General features: G+C 42.7%; 1 protein-coding gene across 1 annotated transcript; it reads right to left on the minus strand.

Moving 5' to 3' along the window:
* Positions 1 to 115: 115 nt before the first annotated feature.
* Positions 116 to 21,702, minus strand: LOC146698549 (DENN domain-containing protein 3-like). Its single transcript, XM_085473709.1, has 28 exons — positions 21,638 to 21,702; positions 19,047 to 19,195; positions 18,656 to 18,845; positions 18,386 to 18,478; positions 16,932 to 17,047; positions 16,658 to 16,782; positions 16,361 to 16,472; positions 16,109 to 16,228; positions 15,904 to 16,002; positions 15,288 to 15,407; positions 15,020 to 15,135; positions 13,647 to 13,802; positions 13,456 to 13,552; positions 13,231 to 13,334; positions 12,724 to 12,911; positions 12,432 to 12,591; positions 12,053 to 12,248; positions 11,798 to 11,966; positions 10,539 to 10,825; positions 10,280 to 10,450; positions 9,531 to 9,660; positions 9,273 to 9,380; positions 8,827 to 8,966; positions 6,715 to 6,875; positions 6,438 to 6,574; positions 2,045 to 2,163; positions 1,541 to 1,678; positions 116 to 1,348 (listed from the first exon to the last, which is right to left on the minus strand). Exons 2-28 carry the CDS (start codon positions 19,128 to 19,130, stop codon positions 1,139 to 1,141), a joined length of 3,846 nt encoding a protein of 1,281 aa, XP_085329835.1. The 5' UTR covers positions 19,131 to 19,195; positions 21,638 to 21,702; the 3' UTR covers positions 116 to 1,138.
* Between the last annotated feature and the right edge of the window lie 814 nt (positions 21,703 to 22,516).

Below are 22,516 nucleotides of genomic sequence, written 5' to 3' on the forward strand. Positions count from 1 at the left end.
TTGGATTTTTACACCCAAATTTGAGCTGGCACATTGGACTTCTATTCAAATTAAAATAATTTTTTGATTTAGGATCTTAATCAAAAAACAAAATTAATGATTTTTTGCAAAACAGTACATTTGCAAATTTTTGACTAACAATGATATTTTGGCATTACAAATATAACTTTGATTAAAGACCTTGCACACATTGGTGTATTGACGATTAAAAACATAAAAAAATGATTTTGATAACTACGAATACTGTTAATTTGCAGCAGCTGTGACATAACCCTTACACTGGGAGGTGGTCTAATACATTTGTTAAGCACTGTGTGCAAAAGAATTTCTCCAAGAGAAATTTGATTTCAGTTGTTTTTGAAAAACACCAATAAACTGACAACAATTCCATGTAGAACTGATATTTAAAGGATGGGAAGCATATGAATTAAAGTTTAAAATCACACAATCATGTGGCAGATTGAATCTTTTTACATGTTGTGAATATGCAAAAATTAAAATCTCAAAATGCCATGTTTAAGGGCTTTTTGAGATTAGGGGTTTTTTGTTCTTAGATATCATTTACATTTGAAATATTGGTACAAATGTTTTCCCCTTTTTTAGTCTTCAGCCTTTTCAACTTTGTTGTATTACTATCACAAATGATCTGTGTACAGTAACAGATAATGTGTCTTCAAACATGAGATATGAATTCATTTCCTGTGATATTTTGCTGTTTCATTAAAAAAGAAAAGTGTTGCAGCTCTTTTGAGGACTCCTTTTAGGAGTTTCCACTTTTTCCTTTCACAGAGGTAAACTTTGCATTAAAGTCTATTTTGCCATTATTTAGTGAACGTCACGCTTAAATACGACTTGAGTAACGACTTAAACCATAAATATTTTAGACAAGTGTTTACTGATGGTGTGAATAAATGAGACGTAGGGTCATTTTTCTTCCACACATTCTTTTTTCAGCCAGATGAGTTGCACCCTGCTTTTTCGTTTTCTTTTTTTTTTTACAAAAACAAATGTAATAATAATGCTGGTTTAAGACATGCATTGGCTTTCAGACTAACAAAACTGTTCAAAAATAGTAATTCTAGTAGTTCTTTTTTCTCTTCTTCTTCCATCTCTTTGGATCCTTCTTCTTTTTTGGACTCTATTCGACCTTCCAGATGGCGATCTTGCCGTCACGACACGCAGAGCCACTGAGGACATATCGATCCTCGGCAGAGCAGAGCGTCTGAATGCTGTCTGAATGGGCCTGCAGCTCCTTTGCTACCGTGTGGCTCTCTATGTCCACTACCAACACTTGGCTACTCAGCTGACCATTACACTGACCCCCAGCATCACTCCTTCCAACCCAGATCTAAGAATACAAAAGGACATCAATGAAAGGTTTCATTGGATAAATGAAAATGTTTTGAATGATTAAAACAACTGAATGGTTGACATGTTTGTGTAAACCTCACAAGACATGCTGACAACAATAGTAAAAATATCAATACAAAGCAGCAAACATAAGATCATTTCGTGACCTGACATGCTAATCACAGCTCACCTGGTCTTTGACACGAATCATACATGTGACCCCTGAACTTCCAGGCAGGGAGATTATTTTAAACGGATGCCTGTGATTGTTTGTGTGCCAGAGACACAACTCTACTGAGTCTGCACAGCCTGTCCACAGCTGTCCTCGCTGAAACAAACACACAAAACACATGAACAATCCTGTAACTGTAGGAGTTCAGAGTTAAGAGGTCAAGAGTTAATGTTTCCATTGTAACACCTCCAGATTTGACAGAGAAACACTCATTTTTAACACTCGGTTTTAACTACTATCATTTTACACCTCAGAGTTACATTAAAAGAATGTGACTCTGCTTAGAGTAAAATTAACTCTACTTTTGCAAGAAGACTATTAACACCAAAACATTTAACACTTTTGAATTTGCTGTGTACACTGTGACTGCATGCCACCTACTGACTGAGACATGGATTGACACAATGAATCACCACTAGCGTTCTTAATTAACAGACATATAAGCAAGGATTGTAAAGTCACCTCTGGTATATAAATGAAGCTGCTGAAACTACTGGGCATGCTCTGTAGGTCCTTATGAAGTGTTATCTTTCTTTGTGGTGTCCCACTCTTTTTCACTTCCACAATGCCGTCACCACAACCTGCACGAACACACATCCTCAAATCATCATCCAAACACATTTGGCTTAAGGTGGCTTAATGTGTAGACATAATTGATCTACTTAGACCACCAAGAAAAAAATGTTAGGCATTGTCCCAGATACCTCTGGGCAATGTATGTAAGCAATGAGAACAAGTGGACTGTCATGCTCCTGGGCCTCCAGCCCAGTGTTTTGTTTTGTTTTTTCTGCACTTATTATAAACTTCCTTGGATTTAAGAAATATGCAAATTCAAGCTATGTATTACTGAGTCTGGAGTTCAGTATTCCCTAGTACCACTGCACTTTTGTTATTTATATAGTTAATTCTTGGTTCTCGTGGCCATAGGTGAGGGTAGGGACGTAGATCGACCGGTAAATTGAGAGCTTCGCTTTTACACTCAGCTCCCTCTTCACCACGACCGACCGGTGCAGCGTCCGCATTACTGCAGCCGCAGCCCCAATCCGTCTGTCGATCTCCAGCTCCCTTCTCCCATCACTCGCGAACAAGACCCCGAGATACTTGAACTCCTCCACTTGGGGCAGGAACTCATCCCCGACCCGGAGTGGGCACTCCACCCTTTTCCGGCTGAGAACCATGGCCTCAGATTTGGAGGTGCTGATCCTCATTCCCGCTGCGTTACACTCGGCTGCGAACCGCTCCAGTGCGAGCTGGAGGCCCTCACCCGATGAAGCCAACAGAACCACATCATCCGCAAAAATCAGAGATGAGATTCTGAGGCCACCAAAGCGAAAGCCCTCCGCCACTTGGCTGCGCCTAGAAATCCTGTCCATAAAAATTATGAACAGAACCGGAGACAAAGGGCAGCCCTGGCGGAGCCCATCACCCACCGGGAACGAGTCCGACTTATTGCCGGCAATGCGAACCAAGCTCTTGCAACGGTTGTATAGGGATTGAATGGCCCGTAGCAATGGGCCAGACACCCCATACTCGCGCAACACCTCCCACAGGACACCCCGAGGGACACGGTCGAATGCCTTCTCCAGGTCCACAAAACACATGTAGACTGGTTGGGCAAACTCCCATGCACCCTCAAGTATCCTCGAGAGGACAAAGAGCTGGTCCAGTGTTCCGCGACCAGGACGAAAACCGCATTGTTCCTCCTGTATCCGAGGTTCGACTAGCGGACGAACCCTCCTCTCCAGCACCCTGGCATAGACTTTCCCGGGGAGGCTGAGGAGTGTGATCCCCCTGTAGTTGGAACACACCCTCCGGTCCCCCTTCTTGAAGATGGGGACCACCACCCCGGTCTGCCAGTCCACAGGTACTGCCCCTGATCTCCACGCAACATTGCAGAGACGTGTCAACCAAGACAGCCCTACAACGTCCAGAGCCTTCAGGAACTCGGGGCGGACCTCATCGACACCAGGGGCTCTGCCACCAAGGAGTTGTTTAACTGCCTCAGTGACCTCGCCCCCGGAAATCGGTGGGTCACACCCCTCATCCCCAGACTCTGCTTCCTCCCCGGAAGACGTGTCAGTGGGATTAAGGAGGTCCTCGAAGTATTCCTTCCACCGCCCGACAATTTTCTCAGTCGACGTCAACAGCGCTCCGCCAGCACTATACACAGTGCAGGTAGAGCACCGCTTTCCCCTCCTGAGACGCCTGACGGTTTGCCAGAATCTCTTCGAGGCAGTCCGAAAGTCTTTTTCCATGGCCTCTCCGAACTCCTCCCACACCCGAGTTTTTGCTTCAGCCACTGCCCGAGCCGCATTCCGCTTGGCCTGTCGATACCTGTCGGCTGCCTCCGGAGTCCCACAGGCTAACCAAGCCCGATAGGCCTCCTTCTTCAGCCTGGTGGCTCCCTTCACCTCTGGTGTCCACCATTTGGTTCGGGGATTACCACCACGGCAGGCACCAACCACCTTGCGGCCGCAGCTCAATGCAGCAGCTTCGGCAATGGAGACGCTGAACATGGTCCATTCGGACTCAATGTCCCCAGTCTCCCTCGGAATGCTGTTGAAGCTCTGCCGGAGGTGTGCGTTGAAGATCTCGCGGACTGGGGCCTCTGCTAGACGTTCCCAGCACACCCTCACTACGCGTTTAGGTGCACCAGGTCTGTCCAGCGTCCTCCCCCGCCACCTGATCCAACTCACCACCAGGTGGTGATCAGTTGACAGCTCAGCCCCTCTCTTTACCCGAGTGTCCAGAACATATGGTCGCAGGTCTGGTGATACGATTACAAAATCGATCATCGACCTACGGCCTAGAGCATCCTGGTGCCACGTGCACTTATGGACACTCTTATGTTCGAACAGGGTGTTCGTTATGGCCAAACTGTGATTAGCACAGAAGTCCAATAACAAAGCACCGCTCGGGTTCAGATCAGGGAGGCCGTTCCTCCCAATCACGCCCCTCCAGGTCTCGCTGTCGTTACCCACGTGAGCATTGAAGTCTCCCAGTAGGACAACAGAGTCTCCAGGTGGAGCACCTTCCAGCACCCCCCCCAGGGACTCTAAGAAGGCTGGGTACTCCGAACTGCCACTCGGCGCATAAGCGCAGATGACAGTCAGGACCCGTTCCCCGACCCTAAGGCGCAGGGAACAAACCCTCTCGTCCACCGGGAAAAACCCCAACGTACCGGCAGCAAGCCGAGGGGATATAAGAATACCCACCCCAGCCCGCCGCCTCTCACCAGGGGCAACTCCAGACTGAGACAGAGTCCAGCCCCTCTCCAGGAGACTGGTTCCAGAGCCCAGACAATGCGTAGAGGTGAGCCCAACTATATCTAGCCGGTACCTCTCAACCTCACGCACCAACTCAGGCTCCTTCCCCACCAGAGAGGTGACATTCCATGTCCCTATTGCCAGTCTTGGCAGCCGGGGGTCGGTCCGCCAGGGCCTCCGCTCCTGGCCGCCACCCGGCTCACAATGCACCCGACCCCTATGGCGCCTCCTGCGGGTGGTGGGCCTGCGGGAGGATGGGCCCATGTCTCCTCTTCGGGCTGTGCCCGGCCGGGCCCCATGGACTAAGGCCCGGCCACCAGACGCTCGCCCTCGGGCACCCTCCCCGGGCCTGGCTCCAGGGCGGGGCCCCGGTAACCCTATCCCGGGCAGGGTAAACTGTTCCCTCGATATTCTTTTCATGGGGGTCTTCTGAATCGCTCTTTGTCTGGTCCCTCACCCAGGACCAGTTTGCCATGGGAGACCCTACCAGGGGGCAAAAGCCGAAAGATGACCGAAAGAACGAGATCGCGGATACAAGCGGCGGAAATGAGCTTCCTCCGAAGGGTGGCTGGCCTCTCCCTTAGAGATAGGGTGAGAAGTTCGGCCATCCGGGAGGGGCTCAGAGTAGAGCAGCTGCTGCTCCACATCGAAAGGAGCCAGCTGAGGTGGTTCGGGCATCTGGCAAGGATGCCCCCTGGGCGCCTCCTGGGCGAGGTGTTCCAGGCATGTCCCACCGGGAGGAGGCCCCGGGGCAGACCCAGGACACGCTGGAGAGATTATATCTCTCGGCTGGCCTGGGAACGCCTTGGTATTCCCCCGGACAAGCTGGAGGAGGTGGCTGGGGAGAGGGAGGTCTGGACCTCTTTGCTTAGGCTGCTACCCCCGCGACCCGACCTCGGATAAGCGGATGAAGATGGATGGATGGATGGATGGATGGAATTCTTGGTTCTTGTTTATGTTAGTTCCCTTTTGTGTCCACTTCACCCTAGTCTCGTCTCCGTGTCTTGTCTCTGTGTTTTGTTACCCTTTTTTCTCCCCGGTCTGGTCTCCCTGTGTCCTGTCTCTGTGGCTGTATGGTTTCCCTGTCTTGCCAAGTTGTTACATCTTAAGCCCTGATCCCCGTGTTTGTCCCATCCTGTCCCTGTAGTCATCTCTCTGTGTTTCACCCTGTGTTCATCCTTTTTGTGTCCCCTTAAAGTCTGTTAAGTCTCTGTTTTTATAAGCCTTTCGTCTTGATCAAGCAGGTATGTCTTAGTCTCTGCCTCAGTGCTTATGCTTCCTGTTTTATTTTGACACTCCGTCGTCTCTTGTGCAATATGTTTGGTTTAACTTGCCATGTCTTTGATTGGCAGCTGTGCTCCCACCTGTTTCCTCTTCACCTGTATGTATTGTCAGCATCGCCCTCATTGTGTGTAAGCTTTTCTCAGTCTGCTTTTGCGTTTGTAAATTACCATCAACTCTGCTCTGTTATTGCCTGTCTCACGCCCGCTCTGTGACATGAAGCTCTTGAGAGAGAACTCATTACTCCGAAACACATAATCAGAAACATTGATTAAATGAGGGAGAAAGAGGAGAGAGCGTGTACTCACAGCACCACAGAGCACTGTTGTGGATCTGTATGGAGGAGAGATAATCACAGCTGAGTAAAAACTGCCGCTTCACTTTAAGACTGGATGAGTCCCATTGCAGGATCATCCCATCGCGGCTGCAGGAGTATGTCAGCAGGCTGGGAAAGAAGGCTCATTTAATACAGCATCACAACATGTTCATTAACACATTGAGACTCACTGTAATAAGACTGCTCTCATTTTTGCGCGTGTGTTGGTTTTTATGCTTTGTACGAACTACAGATTAACACGTCTCTACCTGTTGGCTTGGTTGCTGGAGTCCACTGTGAGGCCAGTCACTTCATGTCTGTGTTCGGTCAGCTGTTTGTTGCTGGACATGCTGTGAGTGTCGATAATGTAGATTACAGAGTCCTGAGAACCAATCCACACCTGCTCCTGGACCAGTCCTATCATACAGTTCTACACAAAGGATAAGATAAGATGTATTTTATTCATCACAAAGCTGCCAAATTTCTATTTTTTACAACAGTTAAGCAGAACAAACAAATAACAAATAGTTTAAATAAGAAGATGAGTATGTAGCTCAATCAAATACACTACATATGTCTAAAGGTAAAAACTAATAAGAAATTAGAGAAGAAACAAATGTTCAAATTAAGTATGAATATAAATTAGAATCTTAAATAATAATAGATAAAAGTAAAAATGTGATGGGAACTTGATGTATGTAGCTTAATGTAGCTTAATGAAAATCACTATATCTTAGAACACAAAGGCAATACAATGTTGAAATATTGGTATCTGTTTTACTTCTATTACTATAAACTAGGGCTGCCACAAACGATTATTTTGATAGTCGACTAGTCACCGATTATTTATGCGATTAGTCGACTAATCAGATCATCATCCACTGGACGTAAAACTACAGCTTATTGCACCAGCAGCATCTGCTCTTATATAACTATCATTAGCTTACAGCTTTAAGCTTTTAAGGTGCTAACTAAAAATAAAGACAAGATGATAGTTTATTCAATTTTAATGAAATTTGCAGATTGTTTCGGTAAAGTTTAATAAACTCCTTGCTATCTAAAATATAACAGGACACCGGAGTATATTCTCCAGCATCTCACACTTCTGATAATCAGCTGTCTGCTTGACGTTTATTCAGCTGTGTAAAAACTATAACTTTAATCTCAGCCAAACCGATTTACTCAGGAACAAATAAAATACTAAAAAAAAGCCAAACAATAACATTTTTAATTTATCTAAGTGACTCATATATATTTAACCTGAGTCGCGAAAGACGGCGGTGGGTTTGAAAACAATTTGCCGGGAGTCCGGTGTTCTCACGGCGCTAGTGACCTAGCCCCCGGCTAGCTATCGAGCTAGTGGGTAACAGACGTCTCCGAAAACGTCGGAGCGCTTTTGAAAATATGTGGTGTCCTGATAAACTGAGCAGATATTTGAGGTTTACACAGCTACATTCTCGCCTGAAAATATGTTAAACGTTTATTTTGTGACCCAGAAAGAATAATAAGAGTAATATTAAAACTAACTAGCTACCGCCATTGTTGGAAACTAAGCTGGGCCGCGCTATGAATTCTGGGACACAGCTTCTTCTTCTTCTTCGGGGTTTAACGGCAGCTGGCATCCTTGTACATGCTGTGCTGCCATCTTCTGTTTCAGTCCGTTATTACACTCTTAAATCCTGCTATTATTCCTGCGTCTTTTGCGATCTTACAAAGCTTCAAACGACACGTCGACTATTAAATCAGTCGTCGACGATTTTGATAGTCGACGTAATCGTGACTAGTCGACAAATCGTGGCAGCCCTACTATAAACCTGCTCTTTTTGAATAATAAATACAGAGAACAACACAGAGAACAACAATACTGAAAACAACTGAATGTTGCACGAAAGCCCTCGACCAAAACAAATGTGTCCATCGACCACGCTTCCTGTGTCCCTTCACATCCTCTGCATGGTGTGGTAAACATAGACTGTGGATAAACAATTGGATGTAGCCTCTGGGTCTGAAAAGTGAAACTAATGTGGAAATGTCCCAGACCCCCTCTCAGCAGAAGGGACAGACATGACCCAGCTTTACACTTGCCATGTATTTGTAACTCAGCATGATATTTCTGGCTACACCTGTGGTCTAAAAACTGGCAGCTTGTGCGATAATATTGCAAGATGGTCTAAAGTTTGAATCACTGAGTACTGTAACAATCTAGCAATGCAAAAACTTATTGCATTTTCAGTATACGAATAACTAAGTCAAACAGCCATGACACTTTATACACATGTTGTTTGAGATCTATAAGCATGTTTCATTTTCATGGACAAAATCAGTGGAGAGATACATTAAATAGCTCATAGCTCAAATAGTAAAAGCACGCTTCCTCTCACCAGCTGCGACTGTCCAAGCTGGATACAGTCCTGCAGCATTGACCAACTCGCCGCATCAAATACAACCACCTTACCCCCACTGAGAGCCACCCACAGCTTTGGGTTCATATCACCCACTTTGCCAGTACCAGTCAGCTGACCTGAAATGAGAAAGAAACGTGCAAAAAATAAGAAAAAGTGTTCTAAATACATAAAAAAAAGGATAACAGCAGTCAGTTAACACTGATTTTAAATTCATTAATTAACGCTTATTTCACATTTTCCATACATAGTTTTTTTACATAACTATATCACGTGGTAATAGCTGTTTTATATAGTTGTACAAATATCAGATCCTCTTCAAAATAGTGTGTATGGATAACCAATGTTGATATTGACAAAATATAAATAGGTTTAGTGATATTCTGTTGTAAAGGTAAGTAGCCTCCCCCTCATTTCAATGATACCTGGAGTGTAAAGCAGCACATGTACGGTCTGTGGCTCAGCCAGGTCCAATGATGGGTTGATCTTGTGTTTGAGAGTCTCTGAGGTAGTTTTAGGCACTATCATAGGCACTGGCCAGAAACAAGAACACGATAAACAAATATAAACAGCATATACTGAACATACTCTTCTATATTTATTTATTTTTTCTTTGATCAAAATTACACGATTTGACAGAAACAGTCAAAAACAAAACAAAACAACAAACTCTGAGCCCAGACCTTCTTGTCTGATTTTATCAAAGTAAGCCAGCTTTGAAGCAGCAGTGATGGATCTCTGATTCTGCAGGCAGCCTGTGACAGCATCTATTAGCAGAACGTTGGTCAGAGCCTGAGTCATGTACTGAGGGTCCTAGAGACACAAAGTGAGATTAAAAACCTAAAATAATAACAAAAGGATTAAAAGAAGGGGTAAGGCAGGTTGTACTTAAGAACAGAAAAGTTATGGCAAACCAACAGAGTAGCTAAATCAGTAACACTGCAGCAAAAGCTATAAAAATACTGGTGACCAGTGGTACCCATCAGCCTCCTAGTAGATACACCTATGGTATAAATTTTAAAATGTTAGGCGACCTATTTCTTGAGTTGTTACAAGATTTTTAGAAAAGTTTGAGGTCAGCGTCACTGAGATTCAAACTCATGAGAGATTTTTAGTAGATACAGGTGTGGAATCAAATTCAAAGTCCTACCCCACTTTGTTCTTGAGTTATCAAACTAACAAACTTGGGTGTCCACATCGCCTGCCCACTCGCCAGGCATGGTGATGACAATACCCCATCAGCCTTTTATGGCTGACAGGTAAAAAGTATAATTTAGACGCAGCATGCAAGCAGCAGCCAAACGTCTACGGCTGACAACTTGAAGGACAGTAAATCCTCGATCCTCAGCATTACATAGATGTGGACTGGGAAGGTACGTCTAATAAAATCACATCTGTTAAACTGTTTTAAGATCATTTGAGTTTTCTGCACCTTGTGTTGATCTGCCATCTTGCGTCCAGCCCACATCTCTTTGATCATGAGGTTCCAAAGCTCAGTCTCTGTTTTTAGGTTGGCCTCAAACACTTCAGGCCTGCGGGATGTCTGGATACGAAGGGATGGAATACGAACGAGCAGAAAGGGAACTGAGGTAATTTTTACCTCCTGTAAGAGATTGTTTATTTATTAACAGACGAGAATGAGAACACACAAGGCACAATTATCAAAAATAGTCTTAAAGATGCTACTTGACCTGTATATCTCTGAACTTTGTGATTTCCAAGAAACCGGGCCGTCCTTCAGTGAGCAAAAACAGCCGTTTCTGCGTCATGGCGATTTTACCAACGCCGTGGGAAGTCTTGACACAGGAGGACAACTTGTAGACACACTCATTATTGTCAAGTCGGTCAATGACATCAGAGGGCAGGTTGACATCTTGTGCTTCAGCTTCCATCTCTTTCCAGAATGTGTAGAAGACTCTGAAAAGTTCAGGGTCCACCTGCTTTGGCTGACCTCGGACAGAGGGGTGTGCATACGCAACTAGATGCAAACAGACAGAGATATAGAAGACAAAGACACCCAATCTTACAATCTTAAAGTGATCCAAACCAAAATGTCAGTGGTTTTTCCTTTGTCCGTTTATCCACAGCTTTACCAAGAGCTGTGGATAAATGAGGCAGACCAAAAACATACCCATGCTAAGGTCCACTGCTTTGGTGCACAGCTGAAAACAGCTGTTCTAAAGACGACCGGCATAATACTACACCATGAGCAATAAATTTTCACACTCAGCACTGAAACAGTTAGCATTTGGAGTCATGTTCTTCCACCACAGAGTGAATTAAAGGCCAATATTTACTGCCCTTTTAGCTATTTTGTTGTTTTTGTTGTTGTTGTTTGCTAGCCCCCTGGGTTTTGCTAGCATTGCTTCTTGCCCAGCATCCAGCTGCCCACAACCCTGAAATCACTAAGCAGTTAAAAAACTGATAAATGGGAAGCTTTGGTTTGTTCACAGAGTTTCTTTTTATATGCATTAGCGTACAGTTTTTAATTTCAGCAGTTGATAAGAGTAAAGAGAATGATCTTAAACTATTAGTCTTGGTTGTACAAACCCAAACTATGGCCTGAAAGACTCAATCTGAGACAGATATGCAAATCAGAAATTATAATTTCTTCGTTAAGCTGTAATCTATAGATAAAGGATTATACTAGATCATCTGATAGCTGCTTAAGTTAATCATAATGGCAACTCTGGAGCGTTAATGGAGAAAATAATTAGTGTAAGTAACTTCTGTGTCCATCTTATCAGGTCATCTAATAAAATGACTTGAAAAATGTCTTGGACATTCACAAGCCAATTGTGCACCGCAGCATTTTAGTGAGTTCCCTTGGCTTGCACTCCTGATTACAAATACACACGTAACAGTTTTAATTCTGAGGGATCTTGAGGTTACACACAGCTCATAAGAGAAAGCTTCAAAAAGCAGAAGACAGCTTTTCTGTTTGACTTACTGTCAGTGAGAGCATCAAATAAACGCTGTATGGTCGCCACATCTCTAACAATCCTACACTCTTGAACGCATCGCATAAACTCCTCCTGATACAGAGGCTTACAGGGAAGCTGAAACTTCTTTACATGGTCATCAGGCTCCACCAGCGGCTTCTCATTGTCTGTCTTAACCTAAGGCAGAAAAAAAAGACAACATCACTGCTTCATCACCAGCAGGTGCAGAACTTCAACCACGATGAAAACGTGCGTGAACCAACCTTGAGGATGAGTCTCTTGAGTTCAGGCCGCCTTTGAGCTTGTTGTCTCTCATCTCTTTGCAGCGAGTCTACGAGCCATGTGACCAAGCTAGTGGGAAAAATTGCAGTGTCGGTCTTATTGAGGTTTTGGAAGTCGCTCAGTGCGTCCAGTCGCCGCGAACACAGTGTGTTGATTAAACCACGCAAGTAGTAGTATCTGCAGGAGAAAACTTATTTTATTCATGTCTCAGGTCACTGGTGTCAGCAACAGCACTGAAAAGCTTTATAAAAGAATAAAGCGCAGGGAAAGCTGATTCTAAGCAGCGGGAAGCACATAAATATAGATATAGGTGTATATAATATAATATATAGGTGCGTATAAAGAATAACAAGAGAATACCTGGCCAGCATGGCAGGGTTCTCACTTTGGACAGAGAAAATGGCTTTTCCGAGCTGCTGGATGAGCTCAATGTAATAACTTTGGACAGAGTGGAAGGACAGAGATGCTGGGAAGTCTGGAAGCTTGAACACCTTTATAGGTTTTGGAGTTGTGTTTGGTGCTGGTAGAGACAAAAAACACAAAGGGGAGGAAGGCAGATTAGACAGATTTTCTTTGTCTTGACAGTGTTTCCTTCATTAAATCAGTCAATCAAGTATTATATCTAACTGGGTATTAACCCCTGGGGTCTCACCGGGGTCAGATAGGAGGATCTTGGAGAGCGGTGTGTTTCTTTGGAAGCCGATAATCTTATCTTCTCTCAAGTTAGGGAGACTCATGCCCAGTCTCTTACTCAGCCTCGTCTCTGTGATGGAGCCCTTTCTCCTGGCTTGAATCTGCTGCATGGTGGGTCTGTGTGGGGCTTCAACCATGGCCTTCATCCTAAAGGATGGAGGATAGAGACAAAAGAGTGCTGCAGAAAAAGTGTTCACCTGAACATTTACCAGCAGCGTAGTTGTCATATACCAACATAAGCATATCCATCATAACTTTATATCTGAATATATTTTTACTTTCCGGCTTAACAGGTACATGTAAGTAAAGCTGATACAGCCAAACGCGACATCCCTGTAACAGATCCTAACTTGATGAAGGTTGTGGTGCTTCTGAGTTTTTCCAAGAGCGGTTTGACCACCAGATTTGTGCCTCTTTTAATATTATCAGTTACCTCGAGCTCATTAGGTTAAAAAAATGGACATACTTTTGCATCTCAGAACGAGTGCTGAGCTCCATTCGTGCAAAGCTATCCATTTTCCTGTTGAGACGATCCTTGAGAAATGAATGGAAGATATGCGTCTCCAGCACCTGCAACACAGTCCTGTCAGTTCTTTTAATTATGCGTAACCTCTCCAGCATCAGTGTCTGTTGAAAGATGCCGGCTGATCTGTCGCCCTTCTAAGCAAAGCCGCACCGAGTCAGCCTTTACCTTCTTATAAAAAAGTTGCTCAGCTGGCTCTCTGGTTTTCAGGAACTCTTCACTGTGAAACACTCGATGTTCATAATTCAGATGACTGCTCACATCCCTGTTACACACACACACACACACATCAGCAAAATATTAACACATATCTAAAAGAAGCATCCCACCAATAGTGGACTGATTAGTAAATTCAGAACCTGAAAATGTTGACAATTAATTCCAGTGCAATCCTCTGGATGTCGTTGTTAAGGCTGCGTTGCCATGTTCGCCTCTGTGCCCGCTGTTCACTGATGTCAGTGCAACTTGCATGGTGGCACTGATCCAAGTCTAAATGTATTCGTAATAACTTACACCTGCAAAATAAATTCAAGTTAAGTGAAAGTACGCCCTCAAACCCTCATCAGGTTCTTATCAAGGTCTACACCATGTTGCTACTTATTTACCTAATCCAGAATGCAGAAGCAGTGTGTGAAAAACTAAGTACACCCTTACTTCTTAAGTAGCAGCCAGTTGCTGCTAATCTAATGCACTTCCAAGATCATCAACAAATATGAGCATCTCTATAAAAGCAGATGTTTTGGCAGTTTGCAGGTCTGGAGTACTCAGCTGTATGTTATTAAAATGCTAAAGGAAAGGCTACAGCAATGATCTTAAAGAAGCGCCTGCTACTACCCATCAGTCACAGAAGGGTTTAAAGCAATTTCCAAACAATTTAAAGTCCATCATCCTACAGGAAGAAAGATTATTTATAAGTGAAAAACTTTCAAGACAGTTGCCAATCTTCTCAGGAGTTGACATCCCAGCAAATTCACCCCATTGTCACATGAGCAGTGCTCAAAGAAAGTGCCAATAACTCAAGCGCTGCATCTCAAACTCAGGTTAGATGTTAAAGTTCATGACAGCAAAATTAGAAAAAGACTGAACAGAGGTTTCAATATAAAGACTCTTTTTCTATTTAGAAAAATAAGGCAGCACAGTCTCCACAAGGTTTCTGGCAGTGTCCTTTGGACAAATTACCAAAGAGGAAATGTTTGACCATAATGCAGATTAATATTTGATGAAAACCAAATTGAGCATATTAGCACAAACACCCTAAAACAACGATCAAGCACGGTGGTGGAGGGGTGATGCTTTGGGATTATTTTGCACCCACAGGAACTGAGCATCTTGCAGTCACTGAGCTGAACTCCTCTGTATACCGAAGCATTCGAGCGTCAAATGTGAGGCCAACCTTTAGCTGCCCAATAGCTAAAGATGGTTCTACAAGTTTTTGAATCATAAGGTGTACTTAGCTTTTACTCACTGCTTCTGGATCTTGGCTTAGTTTGTAATAAATGATGACACAGTGTAATATGTTCTTGTTCATCTGAGGTTGTAACTAAATAACTGTAAGACCTACTTAGGATGAGATGATTTGTTTTTTAATGATGTATTTAAATTTAAAGTGTTACAATAAAAAGAGGGTGTACTTTGGTTTTCACATGACTGTAAGACTCTGACTTTTTAATCATTACCTGGTATTACAGCATAGTATTTACTTTAACAGTTTTTTGGCAGTAAAATAAAGTACCTCTGTGTGAAGCAGTGTGCAGCAACTGGAGGAATGTCCGGCAGGTTAACAGTATCAAAAGTAGAAGTGCTGAGACTTCCATTATCAATGTTAATTAAGATCAGATCATCTGTTTCCTGTAGAACACAGTAACATGAACCAGGTTCAAACAATTATAGAACTACTAACTTATATTTGAGCTTGGGGGGTAACTCCATTTCTTAACCTTATCCTTTACAAGAGGTGGGCGAATTAATGGGAAATTTAAAGTAGAAGGTTATGTACTTACAGCTGATACGTCTGCAAAATGACTGAGATGGCAGCCCATAAGAAAGGCTGTAGGAGCCATTAGAAAGTCCAGCATGCCTTTAGCCAGGACAGGAACATATGGGTGCTGCCACAGCAGAGGCTGGAAGAGTTATTAGACAGGCAAGGAAGAAATGAATGGACCAAAGATTAAGGAGCGGATGGCTTTATTGTGGACTGAGGGGGTCCATCGCCCACTAGTGTTGGCACTTTTTAGACATAATAATTTAGGTTTTCTATACAGAAGCTCTAAAGTTTAATATATGTGACTTTTTTAATGCTTAAAGGGAAATTAATAATTGAGTTATCCATTTTTATATCCCTTACTGTAATTTGGTGTAACATTAATACCAATTAACATCCATCATCCAGACACACTCATTTACATAAGAGGAATTTCATTTTGGCAAATTTTATGAAATACCCATATTCCCAAGGTTTCCAGCTGCACCCTTCCTTTTAACTGTGGCACTGACCCTTTAAGACTTTGATTGTAACTCTCAATACTTTTTTTTTTTTTTAAAGGATGGAATTAATAAGTATTGCATGCTTATACTAACTCTAGACCCTTGAAGATATGCTGTGGATTTTGATCTAACCTGCAGAAACAACAACAAGCTCTCTGCCATCAGCGTGAGTCTTGCCCAGTCAGCAGAAAATAACACCACCCGCTGCTCCTGCAAGAGACAAGACAGCACCTACAGGGCGGGAGACAGAAGAACAGAAACAGAGGGAGGGAAGTGGAAATGAATGTGAGTCTCCACTCGTTCGATTAACACAAACACAAAACAATGTGTGTGTTACCTGCAGCAGCTGCTGTGGCCTGAAGCAAAGGAAGGGCAGGTGGAGGTCTAAATCTATAACCGGGTGGTCCTTGTCTTCTCTGGAGGGCAGTATGATGGTCAGAGGACGTATTGTAAACATCTGTAAAACATGTGGATATGAATGTAGTGCACTGTGCTGGATACACTGGCCTACTCTGAGCTCCAGATTTTGAAGTCTCTTAAAGACAAATTTCAAAGTCTTTATTTAAGCCGATTACAAACACACACAAACCAAGTGCAGCTGTCCAGGAGGTGGAATTGGCACAAGTGTCAGTTTGGCCGCAAACTCCTTCACTCTCTCTTCCATGTCTGACAATCGACAGGTTCTCAGCTGGATTAAAAGACTAGCAAATCAACAGAAAGAGTCAGACGAGAAGAAGGCTCTCTAACCTGCCATAACCACACTTCTGAAAGTCAGATTTCTTACAGCTATTTTTAAACTCAAGAGTCAAAAATGTCACAAAAACCCCTTTTTGATCTTAGCAATTTAATTTGCTGAGTAATTAGGTTCAGTTCTCGGGTTTCTTACCATGAAAGACAGTCTTTGAGTGCAGTGAAGTAAGGATGCTTGGATATGACACAGATGCTGTAGGCACAGAAGAGTTTAGGACACTTTGAAGACCCTCTACCATTTCGATAGAGAGACATCCCTTCCTGTGGAAACACAGATAATCCAACAGGGACTTATTTTCTTTTAAGGGTTTTGTTAGTTTCATGAAACATTACAGTACACTGCACACATGCTGACTGCTTATCTTATTATTATACTATCATATGCAGTATTATGTGTAAGTAATTCGTACCAGTATTGGACGGTAGCACTGCATTACTACTCCATGGGTCTTGTTGCCAAGGATGTCTGTGAAAACCAGGAAGTGGAATTGTTCCTCTTTCTGTTCACTGGTTACTTGGAGGCCACCTGGTTAAAAAATGAAAATGTACATGTGCATTGTGTTTTATGAACACAATGTGTCATTATAGTACCGCTACAGCACACACAGCCAGAAGGCACATGTACAAAATCTCTGAAAAACTCTATAATTAAAATATATTTAAGAGAAGACTGTTGGTGTTTTTTGATGGTATTTAGGTGCAGTATATACAGTACAGTGCAAAAGTCTTGAGCCACCCATATTTCTTCATTCCTTATATTTTGCTAGAAAAACAGGGAACAGGTGCAGAAATATATTGAAACATGCAAACATGAATGGACATACAGTATATAAGGCAAAAACAGAGTTTGCACTATTCTAATGATCTGGTGTTGCATGGTGGCTCAAAATAACATGCAGTTAGAAACAACGAAAGCACCTCCACCATTTTTACCGATGCCTGTAGACACTCACTGTTGTACTTCTCTCCTGTTCTCCTCTGTAGATTCACTCTATCAGGGCGGTTGCCACTGATTTTCGCTCCAGTTCTTGAGTAATTTGACATACCTGAGGCTTTTCTCCCTGTTTCCTTTCCTGAAGAAAGGCTTCATAACAGCCACCCTTCCACAGAGACCATTTCTGATGAGGCTTCAGTGAACAGTAGATGGACCAGCTGAAAGGTCAGATGCATCTCTGAGTCCGTGTGTCAGGTCTTTGGTGGATTTTTTCTTATTTCATAAGGATGTGACTTTCATATGCTGTAGATTGTTTTTAGGTCTACCGCTTCTTTTGTACTCCACTTGTCCATCCATCCAGCCATTCATTCATTCACTTCCACTTATCCTTTTCAGGGTCGCGGGGGGCACTGGAGCCTATCCCAGCTGTCATAGGGCGAGAGGCAGGGTACACCCTGGGTAGGTTCGGTGAGATAGATACCACGGTGGCCTTGTCAGAGGGGTAGGTAAACCCAGAGTTTGCTCCCCCAAAGTCAACGGGGCTCTGTCTGGAAAACACGGTTTCTCAAACCCTCACCACGGTCCATATTTGCATCCAGAAAGCCTCACCCTGGTCAACAGGACTCAGTAGCCCCGAGCGAGCACTCTCGCACGCACGCAGCGGTACCGCCGCCGCCCGAGGGGCTACCTGGTTGATCCTGCCAGTAGCATATGCTCAACACCATATACAAATGTTTGTTGTAAGTTTGCCAATGTCCGCCATCTGAATGTTTCATCCCCATTAAAAGAACCATTACCATGTTCCAGTGGACGTCAGTAACATGAGCTTTCATCGTGCATTGTGCATGTGTACATGTACTATACGTGTGAGTGAGTTGTCTTAGTGTGTCTTTGTGTCTGACGTTGTGTGTGCTATGGAAAACCTTTTACCGGGGAAGCAGAGCTGAGGTAAAGCCATGAGATCGATGTTTTTAGGTACACTGACATCTTCTATTCCTCCTCTTCGACCTGCCTCATCTCCACCTGCAAAAAGGCAGCTGGTTGGAGAGACATAAAAACTCCAAGACACAAAAAATCTATGGTAAGATAGGTAAAATGAAGAAATACGATATTAAAGATCAATAACTGTTTTGTATTTAATAATAAAGTGTTTTTTTCTCATGTTCCAACTGGTGTATTTATGGGTCAAATGTACCAGACCTTGACTGGGTGTTGGTGCAGCTGAAGGAGGCAGTTCTCTCTTTTTCCTGATAAAAGAGCGCCGCAGCTTCCCATGTGATCTCAGCATTTCACTTTCAGCCTGTGTTCTGCTAACAAAAGGTGGCGCCAAGACTGAAAGAACCTCCGGCTCCAACAGGAGGTGTTTGAGAGTTTCATCATCGTTAATGGTCTGAGTGGGGCAGAAGATGGGAAAGATTTAAGAGGGTGGGAAGGGGGAGGAGAGTCCTTTCTCATACTGTACCTAAACTGGAACTTTGCTGATATAACCAGTAAAGGTTTCTGTTTATCATTACCATCACCCTTTTATCAGTTTATAGTAAATTACTTATGTCAAACATTTGTGTATCGGAGTGTATTTTAAGGCAAAAACCTGGCAGATTTCCTGGAGTTTGTCACTGGATGCTCCAACCACCACGCAGGCTTCCAGCAGAGCAGGCAGCAAAGAGTCTGCCATCTCTGAAACCAATCCACGACCTGGGTGAATACACCTGACCAAGGGTCTACTCAGATGTGCTGGATCTAGAGAAATAGAGAGGCAGGCTAGAGTAAAATGAGCCAGAAATTAGATACACATTAGGAGGTAAAGATAGAAGACAAAAAATACACTTAAACTTGTTTGTGTAGTAATAAATCAGACAGTTGTCTAAGCTCTCTGATCGTCATCCTTCTCTTTAAAAACAACACTTCTCAGCTAAATAAAGCTATAACACATGACCGAGCGGCTGTTCCAGCTCATTATTAGAGTCGCTGTTTTTGTTAGCATCATAAGAAAAATGGCTCAGATGAAAACTTCTCAGAAACCAGTGAGACAACACCACGCATTTTATTTGCATAAAACATGCTGAATGATTCTGTTGTGCACTTGTTTTTGCACTTCCCTCCATAGTCGGTTGAAATTAATTCAAAGAGAAAAGTATCGATACAGAGCAAAGCATCTCTTGTTACTCTTCTTAAATGCACAGGGCTTTAACTTCATATAAAATTATATCACAACATTTCTCCCTTTCATACTTTAACATGTGAAACCATCACTGTCTGACTGATTTTACATATTGATACCACTAAAGAATGGTAGGATTTGCCAAATAAAAGCATAATTTTTCCATTTTCGTGACAAAAAACAAAACTCCTGAGACATGGTGTTGACATCATAAGTTTAAAGCTGCTGACTGAGTGCTCAAAGAGCTCTGTGAGAATATAAAATGAACCTCGCCATGATGACTAACAGCCCTCTGGTTGTCACAGCACCGTACATCACTTTGTAAGTGCGTTATAAACACAGTTGATGTGGACAGTCCAAATTTTTCACTACAATTTATTCATCAGCTAAACCTTTAATGTTTGTTGTTTAACTCTCAGACTTGTTAATGAAACAAGCATATTAATATGTTGTGGCCTGTAAAATGAACAACAATAAATGGCCAATAATATTGAGAAAATGTTGCCTTGCAGCTTTAATCTGAAGGCAACCATAAAGCAAATCCAAAGTGAGGCCATACTTTACACGATTACATGTGGAAAGTATGGACAGTATATGTCATTGCACCGCATATATTTCCTGTAGCACAGTTTCCACAATTCTGTCTACGTTGTATTATTATCTTTGGCTGTACAGAGCATTATTATTATTAGTAGTATTAGTAGTAGTAGTATTAGTATTGTAAATCCTATCAATAGGCATCCTATTCCCTTTATCATCTGCTTCTTTTTCCTTAGAGCTTAATCACCACATCACATTTCCCTGATGGTCCAGACAGTCTAGTCTTTTCCTGGAAAATTGGGATCATGTGTGCAGAGGAAGATGGAAACATGCACAGAAAGCAGAGATTACTTAGAAGTAGGCCACAAGTTCTACATGAGGGCTACATGAGTTGATATACTACCAGCTGGCTTTGATATAGTTAAAAGACTAAAAGGACTTTCTTAGAATCTGAGCGGCACAAAAGTACTTTAAATGCTCTCACAGGGACATGAGCACTTCAATCAACTCATTCTAACAATATCTTAACCTTGACCAAGTAACCATGGGAACAGGGTGAGACTCCCCTTGTTTAGTCTAAATTAACAGCTACTGGACAACACCAAGAATGTTAAGAATAAATAAAGTATTATTGCAAAAGCATGCTGCATACACATGCAGACGGCTTCTTTCAGTGATGTGATTATCATTTTATGCAGTACAGTCACATGACCCCTGGAGAAAAAAGGGTAAATTCCATACAAAACCACCACAGCACATATCAAGCCAAGTGTAACATGTTCTGATACCGCCACAACACAATCGTTTACATGAACACTTGTATCTTTGATACAAGTGCTTGATAGCAGCCAGACGTAAACATGATTTAAAAAGGAACATTGTGATTTTTACTATCAGTTTAGTGGAAAATGCCCTGAAGTTGCCTGATGCCTAAAATATGATGTCTCCTTTGATCTGCTCCCATACTAATTGTGAAAAGTGCATCAAACAGGGTTCAGCTTGAACAGTGGCACTGTTACCAACGATCGAGATGAGGTTAAAGTGCAGTCAAAACGGCTCACTGAGATCTAACAATGATTCTTTTTACTGTTTTAATTTTTACTGTTCTTTTTATTGTTTTACTGCTGGGGCCATCCTAAGCTGCCTTAAAACTATGCAGCCCCTGAAACATAATGTCCAAGTCAGATCATTGCCACTGTTATGATGGAAGGTAGCATATGCTTTTTTCTGTATAAAGGTCACAATGTATAGTTGTATATCGACACTTGCATTCCTAGAGAACATTAAAGTGCCACACTTTAAGTTTAGCAATAACTGTTGTATAGATGTTGTGACATGTGATTCCGAGTCACACGCTAAACGGGTGAGACGCTTCTGTTTGCACAGCACACACACACACACACACACACACACACACACACACACACACACACACACACACACACAAATGTGTTTTAAAGTTTCTTTGACTTGTCACTAACCTCCTCACTCACAGGCTTCGCAGCTCCTTCTTATTTTTCCGCTCTCACATTAATAACGCCGATGCGGAGCTGAGCAGTGCGCAACCATGTCCTGAGCTGCTGAATGAAACAAACTCATCCCAGATAGTTCCCTTTAACGCGGTCTGTTTCCCGTTTCGCTATTGTAGCGGTTCAAACATGCGCACTGAATATTTGAGGAAGCGCAAAAAGCTTTTATGGACTTCAACACACGTTAGGTTTAAAGAGTGCATAAAGCGTAACTGGGCTCTGTATGAATGACTGGAACAATCTTTAACAATTAACGAAACACGTGTTTATTCTAATGTATTATATTTACAAAACGCTCATATTAAACACAAATACAATCTTGGGACTTACTGTGGTGATTTTTTATTACATGAATTCAATGTAAAAGGTTACACCCATTACAAAGAGCCCTATCTGAGTGGATTAACCGCTCAGGAGATATCTACGTGTCTGACTTTTCACGGAAAATTTATGATTTTCGATAAATAGTAAGTTTCCTTTTTTCAGCATCCTGTCCGCATCTGTCAACGGAATGAGGTCCCCCCCCCCCAAAAAAGAAAATAAATTACTCTCGCAAAGATAAAAAAAAAAAAAAAAATACATATCTCTATATAACAAAATGGAGCCCGAAAGGAAAGAAAAAGAAACGTTTCTGCTGTGTGGGATCATTTCGATATTTTAACTGTTTGTCTGTCTTTGTTTCAGTGTAATCTATCAGAATAGGAAAAACAACAGTGTGACCTGCAGTGTAAATTATGTTTTTCATTTTATGCAGGTTAAATGTCGCATCTGTTCTGCGGAGCTTTCTTACACAAACAAAAGCACCTCCTCAATGTTTAGGCATTACAGAGC

This window comes from Copadichromis virginalis, linkage group LG11, assembly GCF_057382275.1.
Source record: "Copadichromis virginalis isolate Kocher_CV1m ecotype Utaka linkage group LG11, C_Virginalis_male_GT1.1, whole genome shotgun sequence".
Lineage (NCBI taxonomy): Eukaryota > Metazoa > Chordata > Actinopteri > Cichliformes > Cichlidae > Copadichromis > Copadichromis virginalis.